Source organism: Tetrao urogallus (genome assembly GCF_951394365.1).
Source record: "Tetrao urogallus genome assembly, chromosome: 23".
Taxonomy (NCBI): domain Eukaryota; kingdom Metazoa; phylum Chordata; class Aves; order Galliformes; family Phasianidae; genus Tetrao; species Tetrao urogallus.
In genome coordinates this window covers 4,185,386-4,198,417 of record NC_136836.1, presented here as the reverse complement: position 1 = coordinate 4,198,417, position 13,032 = coordinate 4,185,386, and the positions used below count along the sequence as shown (strand labels likewise).

General features: G+C 48.7%; 1 protein-coding gene across 2 annotated transcripts; it reads left to right on the top strand.

Moving 5' to 3' along the window:
* Positions 1-570: 570 nt before the first annotated feature.
* THRAP3 (thyroid hormone receptor associated protein 3) lies at positions 571-12,666 on the top strand (the record flags this gene model as incomplete). 2 transcript variants are annotated; one of them, XM_079545955.1, is made up of 10 exons in its annotated part: positions 571-707; positions 3,035-3,946; positions 4,811-5,548; positions 6,461-6,633; positions 7,193-7,304; positions 7,839-7,923; positions 9,987-10,171; positions 10,812-11,004; positions 11,490-11,636; positions 12,148-12,666. In XM_079545955.1, the coding sequence occupies 10 exons, from the start codon at positions 571-573 to the stop codon at positions 12,367-12,369; spliced, it is 2,904 nt and encodes a 967-aa protein (XP_079402081.1). In that variant the 3' UTR covers positions 12,370-12,666. The 2 variants fall into 2 exon arrangements, with proteins under 2 accessions (XP_079402081.1, XP_079402080.1); XM_079545954.1 differs by having other exon boundaries at positions 11,487-11,636.
* Positions 12,667-13,032: the final 366 nt, after the last annotated feature.

The following is a 13,032-nucleotide window of genomic DNA, read 5'->3' as shown; positions in this document are numbered from 1 at the left end:
CTAAGGAATTTTGTTTATGGCTGGATACCAGAGATTAAATAGGTCAACCATTGCAAGCAGTGTAACTGCAGGACAGAAGAGACACCAGAGCTGTTCTGACCTGTCACCCTGGTGCATTTGGTTTGTTGCTGGTCCTGTGGGAAGGAGATCACAAAACGTGCTTGTTGGTTCTGTCTGTACTGCTGTGATGTGGTTGAAATTAAACGTCTCTTTAAAGGTTGTCATGCCTAAGCTAGCTGCATGGCCTCTGCCTGTTTCTGGTTTTCCCATTAACTTGTTGCTTTCAACTGTAGCGCTCAAATTCATAAATATTCTGGGTTAAAACCTTTTATTCTTTTTGCAGATTTCCTCCTTCAGCTGAAATAAATGTTCTGTTCTGAATTCAGCTGCCTGGGGCTGTTAGCAGGCAGCCTCTTGAAGCGCCCCTGTTTGCAGCCTCGCCGAGCTCCACGTGGCTGCGGAGGTCGGGCTGCAGGTGCCGCCTGTTCCCCCAGCTCTGAGGTGCGACTCCCCGTTCCAGTGACTTCATTTCGCTGTTTCCTCCAGGTGTGACCGACGGCTGCTCTCAAGATGTCTAAAACCAACAAATCCAAATCTGGATCTCGTTCTTCTCGTTCGAGATCCGGGTCGAGGTCACGCTCGCGTTCCTTCTCCAAATCCCGTTCCCGTTCTCGCTCTGTTTCACGCTCGAGGAAACGCAGGCTCAGGTGAGTGTGTGCAGCCCTCTGGTCTGTGGGTGTGCCTGGTTTTCCTCTCTCCTGCTCAGGTGCTTTGCTTCTTTCCCATGGAAGCCTGGGGTTACCTGTTAGGACGGATGGTGTCCTGCATCTTTGGGTGCTTCCTGCCAACCTGGACGTGTTGTGCTTTAACCTGCAGGCAGCTCAGCACTGCAGTGGTGGGGAGGGGGAGAACTGGGGAAGGTGAAACTGTGGGTTGAGATTAAAGACAGTTTAATGGGATGGAAGAGGAAGGGAAAATAATATTGATGATTAAAAATATGTATTTCATATATACGTGTTTATTATATATATATAGAGCAAGTGGTGCAGAGTGAAATCGCTCACCACCTGCTGACCATGCCCAGCCAGTTCCTGGTGAGTGGTCCTCAGCTCCTCCCCAGGCCAGCTGTTCTGTGGTCAGAGCAGGGAAGATTCATAGCAAAACATGCTCCTTTGTGTTGTTAAACATATCAAGTTTATTTTTCTAAGCTTTTGATATAATTGATCCCAGACTTGAGAGGCTTTTGCACATGTTGCATGCTTTTTCTGTCTTAAAAATGCAGTCGAGTCTCCATGTCAGTTAATAGGCACAACTAGGAAAGATGGGGGCAAATTTTTTTTGGTTTGTTTCCCTGCCCTTCATCTCAGCATACAGCAGTCAGTTAACAAAAGCACAACTTCTGGATGTGTGAGGTAGAGAAAGCTCATTTTGTTGCAGATAGCTTTGAGAAATCAATAATATTCATATAGTATTATATTATAGTATACATTATATTATAGTATACATGAATAGTATATATTCATGTAGTTGTTTTTGCCCCCCTGAACTGCTTCTGTCAGGCCAGCTGAAGGCCCGTTCTTCCTCGGCTGTCAGGATGGCTGCCTTTTCCTTTCCTTTCAGCTGAGTGTTTTATATCTGGCAAAGAGATTGTCGTTGGGCTGGGGATAATGGGGTTCAGCTGCTTTTTCAGTAACCTTAAAGGAGTACCATTTCTGAAGCCAGTAGTTTGTAAACACTTGCAACTGTTAACAATTAGAGATTCTGAAAATGCAGAGTGAACCAAACATGCAGTTGGAGAGAGGGGGCATGACAAAACTCGGCCAGAGGCGGAGATTTCCATCAGACCAAGTTCTTTGCAGAGGGAATGCTGGAAAACTCGGTGTCATTTGGGATGATCTGCCTAGCTGTGAGGGAGCTGTGGTGGCTGAAAACAAAGGCAGCTTTTGCCAGCATGGTTGTTTCCTTCGTACTGCTGCTGAATCTACTGCTTTGTAAAGAACATTAAGTAAAGATCAGTATGGAGGGTGTTGGTGCAGACAAATCTTCTGGCGTGGTGCTGGGATGTTTGCTGAGGTGAGTCTGTGGTCTGTTGGCATAGGGATCCATTGGGTTGTGCAGCGTGGGTCACAGCAATTATTCTGCTCTTCCTTCTGGAGACCAGCTGTGTTTCTAAGTTCTGTTGCTGCGTCAGTCTGCCTGAAGGTTCTTGCTTTCTTTATGGCTTTAACTGTTGCATAGCAGTGGGTGTTCTAGAGCTGAAGCAGAATGTGTTAGCTGGCCAGGGCTAGCAGAATTGCTGCAGAAGATACACACGACCAGTGTGTGTTTGACAGAGCTGTGTGGGTCTCTTAACATAAGAAGGGAGTGTGGAAATAGCTTCAGTTCCATTTTGCAAAGTCCTTCCTCCTTAAGCCCAGTATTCTGGGCACTTTCTCTGATTTTAAAATCTCAGACTTCCAGCATAACTGTGTTTTGTTTTTGTTCCACCAGCTGGGGAATCCTTGCTGTAAAGATGGCATTGAAACCTGAGCTACTGTGGGGCTTCTGAGCAGTTACACAACTGCAGTTCTGAATTTTTGAGTGGAAGAGACATCGACACAATTCCCCCCCTTAATGTTTTGTCTTTTAAATCAATCCCCTTGCAGGCTTTGGACTTGTCTTGGGTTCAGTTCCATTCTTTCTGAATAGCCAGAGCTTTCAAATCGGGAGGAAGTGAGCAGAGGGAGTGCCAAGCATTGCCCCCTCGTGGCGTCAGGCCGTGGGGTTGCATCCCTCTGTTGGAGCATTGGAATTGTGGCAGCTGGTTTGCCTTTTGGAACTCAATCTCTAGAGCAGTGCACTGTGTGCTCCAGTGCTGCCCTTCTCTCTCATCTTTGTGTGTTGTGCTTTGACTTTCCTAGCAAAGGAGTGGTATCTCATCTCGGTCAGAATTTTAGGAGGGTACAAAATAAGTGAGGATGACAGGAGGTGGGAGATGAGACTTCAAATATTAATTGGTGCCAATAATAATAAGATGTATTTTTTTTTTTATCAGTTCTAGGTCCCGTTCAAGGTCGTATTCTCCATCTCATAACAGGGAAAGGAACCATCCAAGAGTCTATCAGAACCGGGATTTCAGAGGTCATAACAGAGGATACAGGAGACCGTATTATTTCCGAGGCCGGAATCGAGGCTTCTATCCGTGGGGCCAATATAACAGAGGAGGATATGGGAACTACAGGTCTAACTGGCAAAACTACCGCCAAGCTTACAGCCCTCGCAGGGGGAGGTCGCGCTCCCGCTCCCCCAAGAGAAGGTCTCCTTCCCCGAGGTCTAGAAGTCACTCCAGAAATTCTGATAAGTCGTCATCCGATCGCTCCAGGAGGTCGTCTTCTTCTCGGTCCTCCTCCAACCACAGCCGAGTTGAGTCTTCCAAGCGTAAATCTGGGAAGGACAAAAAGTCATCTTCCAAGGAAGCCCGAGCGTCTCAGGCCGCGGGAGAAAACCAAGGTGACGATTCGAAGGAGCAGCCGTTTTCAGGAGCAGCTGCTCAAGATGCCAAGGCGTCTGAGGGATCAAAGCCGTGGCAAGACGTGTCGGCCTACGGCAGCAGCTCGGCGTCGAGAGCTGCTGCGCCTGAGCTCAGCCCGAGGGAACGCAGCCCTGCGTTAAAAAGCCCCCTGCAGTCGGTGGTGGTGAGGCGGCGTTCTCCTCGGCCAAGTCCGTTGCAGAAGTCGAGCTCCCCGCTGTCCAACCCCTCGCAGATGAGCTCTGCCTCACAGAGCAGCACCTCCTTTCAGGCAGGGTCTCATCAGAGCCCGTTTGACCACGGCTCGTCGGGTCTGAGTCCAACGAGAAAGAGCCCTGTGTGCAAAAGTCCAACGCCCATCAGTTCCATGTATGGTGCATCTCAGAAGGAGGAAACCACGGCTCCTGGTGGGGGAGCCTTCTCCAAGAGGCAAGTGGCGTGTTCCTTTGCGTGGCAGCGCTCTGATGGGTTGCTGTGCATGGGCAGGCAGTCCCTGCACACACTGCTTGTGTCTGCAGCTGGACTGAGGTCCGGGGAGTGCAGGGGATGGGAGCATTCCTAAGTGCTTTCGAGTCGATTCTTTAAGCTGTTTTGCATCGATTCCCTCTCAGGGATGTCTGAACTTTAAAAAAGGAAAGGAGAAATCTCTGGCTTGGGTTTTCCAGAGCTCTGGACTGACGTCCTTAGGCTTTACTGCTCTTTCCTCAAAGCTCAGGTTTTGCTTAGTGACTGCTTTAAAACATGATCTTGATGCTTTAAATTAATCTTGTGATGAATTGTTCTGAGTGTTTTGTCTTCTCCCAGCAAAGTAAATATTCTCCTCTGTTAACCTTTTTGCTTTTATTTGTATTTGCAGTCTGTCATGAAATATTTAGCTTACCTAAGAAACTTGCATCCCAAATTTGAAGTAGCTTTTGAGCCTTTTATTTCCAGTATGTTGTTTAAAGCAGAACAGCCCAGTTTGAAAGTTTTGATGTGTTGTTCTCCCGAAGCAGGTTTGTAAGTAAACAAACCAACTGGGTAAGATGTTACTATTTTCCTTAAAATACATCGGTGGGTAAGCTGTGTTATTTGTTGTAAGCCTCATTTCATCAGCTCTGCATATCCATTTTCTTGTACACCTGTTGAATTTATCGACATCTGAAAGCCTCAGTCCAAGCTGAGAAATCTGCTGTACATCCTAACTGCTGAGGGCCCTCTGTACAAGCATAGCTTGGTGTTCTGTGAAATCTGGCTGCTTTTCACTGGAATGTTAGCCTCTCTCAATAAGGAAATTAACAGTGATGTGTGTTTTCTGCACAGGTATCTGGAAGAGCAGAAGACAGAGAATGGGAAAGACAAAGATCAGAAAGTGACAAATGTGGAGAAGGAAAAAAATAAAGAGAAAGGGAATTTCTCTGAGGGATCAACAGACGGAAAGGCCAAATCTGATTCCTATGCATCCAAAGCAGATTCTGAGAAGGGATACCGTGGCAGTCAGTCGCCCAAGCGCTACAAGTTCCGAGATGACTTTGACAAGCCAAAGGCACCAGAGTTCCACAAGGAGAGTCATTATGGCAAGGAGGAAACGGATGATCAGGAAAAGAAAGAAAAGGCAAAGAGCCGTAAGGATTCGGATTTTGATGATGAGCCCAAATTTATGTCTAAAGTGGTGGCGGCGTCGAGTAAAAGTCAAGAGGAGGATAGGCAAGGCAAATGGGAAGGTGTGGTGTTCTTGCCACCTGGGAAGGAGAAGCAGAGGAAGTCTGAGGAAATGGAGGAGGAGAGCTATTCGGAGAGATCTAAAAAGGAAGAGAGGCCGGCGTCCAAGAGAGCTGAGCCGGGTCACCGGGGCTTTGTTCCTGAAAAGAATTTTAGGGTGACCACTTATAAAACAAGCCAGGAAAAAAGCTCTTCTCCCCCACCGAGGAAAGCCTCCGAGGTAAAGGAGAAGCCGGGTTCCAAAGGAGACGGGCTGGCTCCTGGCAAGTCCTCCTTTTCCATCACTCGTGAGGCACAGGTCAATATTCGGATGGATTCCTTCGATGAAGATCTTGCGCGGTAAGTCGTGCTGTGGTTTGGGGCTGCTGAAGTGGTGATTTGGGCTGCCTGTTTCTGGTCTGGAGCCCCTCTGCCTGTGTGTGGGGTGTGAGGCAGGATAAATATCACATCACAATGTATGGTTTTTGTGGACGGAAGCTTGGATTTGTTCTGGCACTGGAGGACTTGTGTGGCCCCTCTGCATGGCGGGAGGTTGGAGGGGTTGCCGCTTTACAGGTGCTGAAGGTACAGTACAAAGGTTAAATAACTTTCCCTGATTTTTTTTCTACAACTAGATGTAAGGCCGTTTCAGAATGTCAATGCTTCTGCATCATTTTCTGTGTTACAGCGGCCTCTGGAAAGAGTTGGCTGCTTAGTGGCTTCTTGCTAATAGCAAATTAGAGGTACAGTGAAATGACAGTGCAGCTTAAATGGCATTTCCTCTGGAGAGCACTTACACTTATTCTCAACGTAGTATTACCGAAACTCTAGGAAGCATTGACAGCCATCTGCCTTGTTTCAAGAAATCTTAAGACAGTACAGTGTACTTCAGAGAGCGCGCTGGGACAGAAGCAGCCAGTAAGTGTTGATGTGCTCGTGTGGGATGGTAGAAGTTAACCTGGGATTTAAGAAGGGCAGCGGAGGATTGCAGCCAGCCGTGGTGTCAGAAGGAGCTTGTATTTCACTGCGTTTGTGTCCGTGCTGCCTCCAGCTACAGAGCAGCAGGTGATCTGAATTATTACGGTAACCTGGATCACTGCATTTCAGGGATTGAAATAAGCAATCTGCTTAAGCTATTGAATGCTTTTTGAGGTGATTTCGTAGCGTGACGTTACAAAAAAAAAAACGCAGTCAGCTTCTGACTTCTGAACTGTTGGTCATCTTGAACCTGATTCCTGTGTTCTGTTTTGTGTGGCCTGTTTGTTTCTCCAGTCCAAGCGGCATACTGGCTCAGGAGCGCAAGCTGTGTCGTGACCTTGTGCACAGCAACAAAAAAGAGCAGGAGTTTCGTTCCATATTTCATCATATTCAGTCTGCTCAGTCTCAGCGAAGCCCTTCTGAACTGTTTGCTCAACACATAGTGACTATTGTCCATCATGTCAGAGGTGGGTCAGAGTCTGTCCTCAAACGAAGGTTCGCTCCCCTGCGTTGCCCATGGAGTGCTTTTCATGCGCTCTGCTGAATGCTTGGACGGTTGTTCTCTACTGGATGTGTTGTAGACAACAAAAGCAGCTAATGATGGTGTGATAGAATGATTCAGGGTGGAGGTGATTCTAAGAGACCGAGCTCAGCTCGAAGCAGTGCTAGCATGTGCTTTGCATCACGATGCTGGGGTGGAATCTGGAATCCAGTTGAACTTTGAAAATCTGTGCTGTAGAGCTCAAATGTTCCAGTGCTCAGCCGCGTTCATTTCGGGGTGGGGGGTGGTGGGGAGTGCTTTCCTTGTATGTGGTCAGAACTTCTCTTGTAGCCTGTGGTAATCCTCTCTTGTCCTTTTATCATGTAGCTCTGAGAAGAGTCTGGCTGTACCTTCTGTAAAACTTCCCTTGAGGTGGTGGAAGACAACCATTGTTAGATTTGACCAAGCTGTAGGACTGACGAGCTCTTTCTTTTTACAAAAGTGGTATTAATGTTGTGGCATTGTTTACTCAAACCCTCCAACAGAGCATCACTTTGGATCGTCAGGAATGACGCTGAACGAACGCTTTACCAAATACCTAAAGAAAGGAATGGAACAAGAAGCAGCTAAAAATAAAAAGAGCCCTGAAATTCACAGGTTGGTGGTGTGGCGGGGGGGGGGGTTTCAGGTCTTAAGCTCTGCAGTCGCTGTGGAATCACTGGAGAATAGGGGAAAATGGGTGGATCTGTGCCAGGCTGAGGGGGCAGCGTGGTGTGGCTTGGTGTTGTGTCTGATCTCCCACCCAGCCCCTGATGAGACTAAGGAAGTTAGTTCTTAAATCTGGGAACAGAAGAGATGCCCTGGAGGGGAGGCAGTGCCTTGGTCTGTGGTTTGAGTTCCTGACATCTTTTAGATGTTATTGGATGAGCAGCTTGAAAAAAGTGAAATGTCTTTTTGTCCACAGCTGGAAGATACTTGAACAGATACTTAGTGAACAATAACTTCACGACAGGAGAACTCTTGGATCAGAGAACTTAAGATGCTCTGTTGTAGCTTCATCAGAAGTGGGAAAAAATGAGTTTTCAGTACCTTTGGGAATATCTGAGAGTCTCCTTTGAAGTGAATCTTGAGTCTCATGTCCGCTGTCATCCTGTAACCGAGCTGATACCTCTGTGCTTCCTTTGCTTTCAGGAGGATAGATATTTCTCCCAGTACTTTTAGAAAACATGGATTCTCTCAAGAGGAATCGAAAAGTTCCAGAGATCCCAGCTTCAAGGTGAACTGTCACTCTGATTAGTTTAATTCAACAAAATGAGTGCATTGGGCATGAACTTAACAGTGATGTTTTTGTTTAAATTACTCTCTACTTAAGTTTGTGTTTTTCTTTTAAGGATGGGCATAATTCTAAAAATGAACTACAAAGGGTTAATTTTTATTAAAAATGTATCAACAACCTTTGTGAAGTGGTTAGACTATGGTAAATGACCCCAAAGTCAATTGAGGTGAGCTTGAGAAAAATGAGAGGATTTTTGGAACAAGTGCCCATGATGAGAGAAGAGACTTTTTGTGATATGTGTCTGCTTGTAAGTATTATCAAATCAATTGTCTACATGCCATATTGCCAACCATGTTTTCAAAAAGACGTGCATGACAAAGAGAGGAGAGTAAAGCTAAATACTGAGCTAAGCCAAATGAGCTGTTAAGAGGGTGATAAATGGTGTTCTAACAACCTTTCTGTTGATTGCTGTTAGTTAACGCTCAGCACCTGCTGTCATAGAGCAGACCTTGGGGAATGGAGTGCTAGCAGCTCTGAGCAGCTCGTTAAGCCCCGGTGCTGCCTGTAAACCATCTTAGAAGTGGCTTAACACGATGTTCTGGGTTTTAACCTTTGTGTGTTCACCTTCGTGCGTGTTGACATTGAAGAGATTTTGAACAGTCCTGCTGAAACCTTACTTGTTTCATATTTGTTTTCGATTTTTTCCAAACACTTGTGGCTTGACATGGACGATGGTGAGATGGATTTGATGGGCCTGAACTCTGAGCATCAGCTTGGCAGAGTGTGTTATAAACGTGGTTTCCAAACAGCTCGCCAGCCCTCCGTGAAACAGACGTGCCCTCCCAAACCCAATAGGTGTTTGCTGTACCACATAAGGGAGCTGCTGCTGATTTTGTCACTTATCTGCCATCCACCGTGTTGGGAGCAGTTGTATTCTCAGAGTAGAAATTAAAGCTCTTTGCCTGGGGAAAGCAGAAGAGCAAAAAAAAAAAAAAGCCAAAACACCCAACCAAAACCTGCCTGCTCCCACTGCTGCGTTATTTGACATTTTTATTTAACCAAAAAAAAAGTGGGTAGAACCTCATGTAAGTAAAAAGTTTAACAGCTAGAGAATTACTAATCCTTTAGTATTTAATTCGAGGCGATTAATCTGGTTCGTGCTGCGTATCGAGTCGTGCAGTCCCTGATCAGTGCAGCAGCAGCTGCTGTGGGGCTGTGTTGTTGCTGGCAGTGTGCAGCTGGCCACCACAGCACTGCACAGTCACAGTGCTGGCAGTGTGCTGCTGCTGCTGTGCACCCAGAGCAGAGCCTGGCCCAAGGGCTGCAGCTCCCAGCGCCCCAGGGGATGCAGCTGCACCTCTCCCACAGGCACCGTTGTGGCCAGCTCTGCATTTAGCAGCCATTCCTCGAGCAAGCATCACCAGCTCGTGTAGCTGACCGTGTTAAGAGATACAGAGGCCACGAGCTGGGTGCTGCTTAGAGCAGGGTGGATTTTTGGCACCTTCCATGCCCCACGCCAGTGAGATTCTTCCACATAAACAACCTGATCGCTGCGTTTTCCAGTGGCCTCCACCTCTTAGCACTCAATGATTGCTGCCCCAGGTGTCTCCAGCTGGCAAACAGCTGCTTCTCCTTAAGTTTGTAGAGCCCTGCTGCCATGCTGGGTGCTGCTGCCCTGTAAGAAGCGTCCCCAGGCCTTCCAGCACTGCTGGCTGGAAGTCAGCCACACACAGTCCTGCCACACACACACACAGATTGGGTTTCCAAGATGCTCTCATCTCTCTGGCTGTGGTGCCCCATAAGTGTCAGCGTTCCCCTGTGAGCAGGCTGTTCTAATGCTGTTTTAAACAGGGCAAAAGTTACACATGTAGAAAGATGGGAAGCCAACAGATAAAAAACCGAGTTTGACAGTGCATCGTTTCGCACCTTAAAATGGAGCATCGATGGCACTCAGATCAACCCCTGCCCTCCACGAGTTTGTGCAGTCAGGAGTAAAGTAATGGTGCTGAGTTAGGGGTGCTGTAGGTCGGTGTGCTGAACTCTCCCCATCCCTGCCCTTGTAGGCTGAAGGGAAATATAAGGACGACCCTGTGGACCTGCGCCTTGATATCGAGCGCCGTAAAAAACATAAGGAAAGAGATCTTAAACGTGATAAATCCAGAGAGTCGGTGGAGTCCAGGGATTCGAGTCACTCAAGGGAAAGATCGGCTGAGAAAACGGAGAAAAGTCACAAAGGCTCAAAGAAAAAGTATGTAGGAAACCCCACAGGCATTTCCTTCTGCATTTCGTGTTTCTGCTGTAAGAGCTGGAGTCAGCCTCCATTTGTGGTTGTGCACCTGTGACAAAACTGCGGTGCTGTGAGTGATTTCCCTGCGTGTCTTCTTGATGCCATTGTGTCTGGAACGTAAAGTAACTGGTAAAGGTAAATGGGAAGTGGGAAGGCGCCGTGTGTCGCAGTGGGTAAGTCCCTTTTTCTTCTTGCTCCAGTTGTAGGCAGTGGCAGCATTGAAGTAACTTTGCCTCAAGTTTCATTCAGTCCTTTTCTATTTGCTTGATTTTTCCACGGGACTGGGAAACTCTGGGAATGAATGCCTTTCTCCTGGGAGGGAGACTGAGAGGAGAGAGAGGCTGTTGGTCTCAGATGCCTGCTAATCTCCTAGCAGGCAGCACCAGTGCTTTAAAAGCAGCAGAATCTTGACAGAGAAGCCCTGGGACCTCAGCTAAATCTGCACGTCACAGCTGATGTTGAACTGTGACTTTCCATAGCAGGAAAAGGAAAGCATCGCATCGATGGGGGCACTGATAAAATAGTTTGTTAGCCAGCAGGTTACTGCAGAGCGATTAATCCAGATGCTGTTCCCCACCCTTATTTCCCATCACTGAAACAGGAAACACCGACGGGTGCGTGAGAGGTCCAGGTCCAGCTCGTCGTCCTCACGCTCCTCGCATTCAGTGAAAGCAGAGGAGTATCCTGAGGAGACTGAGGAGAGGGAGGAAAGCACCACAGGCTTTGACAAGTCCCGACTTGGAACTAAGGAATTCACAGGTCCAAATGAGAGAGGAAGAGCCCGAGGGACCTTTGTAAGTGCTTCCCCAGCCCGGGTGTCAGTTGCAGGGCAGTCAGAGGCAGGCGCTGCGCTTAAAGCGTGCTGTAATGGAGAAGCCTGCAAGTCCTTGGTTGTGGATGAGCCAGAATGTGATCCCTGCAGACCTGCAGCACAAACCAGGCTGTTGGGAACGCAGCCGGGCAGCTGAGCTCAAGGTGCAGAGTGCAGCCTGGAAGCTGCTGTACGTCAGTGGGGGAGGCTGAGCTTTGTGCCTTGGGTACACAGGAGTCTGTGCGTGTTGGATGCTTTTGGGTGCTCAGGAAACACCTCTCTCCAAATGAACTGTACTGGGTGATGTCATCCGTGGGGATTGAAAACCATGAGATGCTGTGAGCTGTTATTGAAGGGTTGCAGGCGCTCCTGGCTTGCTGGGACGCGGTGCTGCATTTCTCGGTGCCTCTGAAGCAGCGCCACATCGCAGCTGTTTGACTTTCCTTCCATGTTTTGCTGTTACAGCAGTTCAGAGCGAGGGGGAGAGGATGGGGCAGAGGCAACTTTTCAGGCAACAACAACAGCAACAGTGGTGGCAACAACGACTTCCAGAAGAGAAGCAGAGAAGAGGATTGGGATCCCGAGTACACGCCGAAGAGCAAGAAGTACTACCTGGTACGTGTGGGACAGCTGAGCAGCACGGCTGGGGCTGCCCCAGTGCTTGTGAGCACCAGGAAGCTGCTGGCTCCCCGCTGAGGAGCTCTGCTCGTGGCAGCTTGCTTTGCCTTTAATTGGCCCCTAGATTCGATTAAAAGATGCCATTTCTCAGTGGCAAAGCCTTTGTGCAGCGTTGCAGGAGCTGGCCTGTGCTGCTTTTGGCCCTTCTGCCCTCGCTGAACTCCGGCTTCCTGCCTGGTGGCTCTGTGCTGTTCCTTCGTTCCTGCTGGTAGCAGGGTGTCACCCCACGGGTGGCCCTTTGACAAAGGGGAAGTTTTAAGCAGCAGAGCTCCTTTGTTTCTCTCCCCGATCTGGGGTCATTTAGATCCTCACCCTTCCATCCCGCGCCTCAGACGACCAAGCCTAGATTCCATTTCACTGCCTGCCTTCTCTCTGGGCAGCTCGGGGTCGCCTTCTCCCCGCTGCCCCCCTGCTCTGTGTCACTGCTGTCCCTGGTTTCCTCCCGCAGCACGACGACCGCGAGGGCGAAGGCGCCGAGAAGTGGGTGAGCAGAGGCCGCGGCCGCGGCGCCTTCCCACGAGGCCGAGGGCGTTTCATGTTCAGGAAGTCGAGCACCAGCCCCAAATGGGCTCACGATAAATTCAGCGGCGAAGAAGGAGAAATCGAAGACGACGAGAGCGGGGCGGAGAACAGAGAGGACAAGGACAGCCTGCCGTCGGCGGCCGAGTAGCGGCGGTGCTGGAGAGGCCCGGCAGCCCCTGAGGGCTCTGCCACGACCTGACACAGCCCCGAGTTCCCTGCCTTGTCACAGCTCTGCCCCTCCGTGCGGCCGAGCGCAGCCGCATCCCTTGTGCTCGGGGCACGGAGCGCCTCTTCCCAAAGACGTTGGGCACCGACTGAGTGCTGCGTGAGGCCCTGGCCGTTCTGCCCGTGCCCTCAGGGCATGGCTGTGTTTGTTTTGGGGGTTGATTCGATGACGGGCTTTGAAGGCGCCGCGGGGTTGGGTTTGTGCCCACCTGTAGTCCAATAGTCGATGGTTTTGTTTCTCTTTTCTAATTTGAAGTAGTACAGCTCGGGGTTTTCTCGCCCGTTCCCATTCTTCCCCCCTGTTGTGTATTCCGTTTTGTTTTTTTAATTTCATACTCTCCTTTTAGGCCTTTGTGTAGTAACATCAATTAAATGATAATTTTGGAAACTCTTTTTGGTTCTTGAAGTAAGAAGCGATGAAGCATGTGAATAAAGATCTAAATGTTAACGTGTTGGGACCAAACTGCTATGATTTTGGTTTTTTTAAATGGGGTTTTTTTTTCATGTGAGACAGCTGACTTCTGGGGCCTTTCAAAAATGACTGTTTTGTTTTGTTTTGTTTGAAAGGCAACAAAACGAGCGTGAT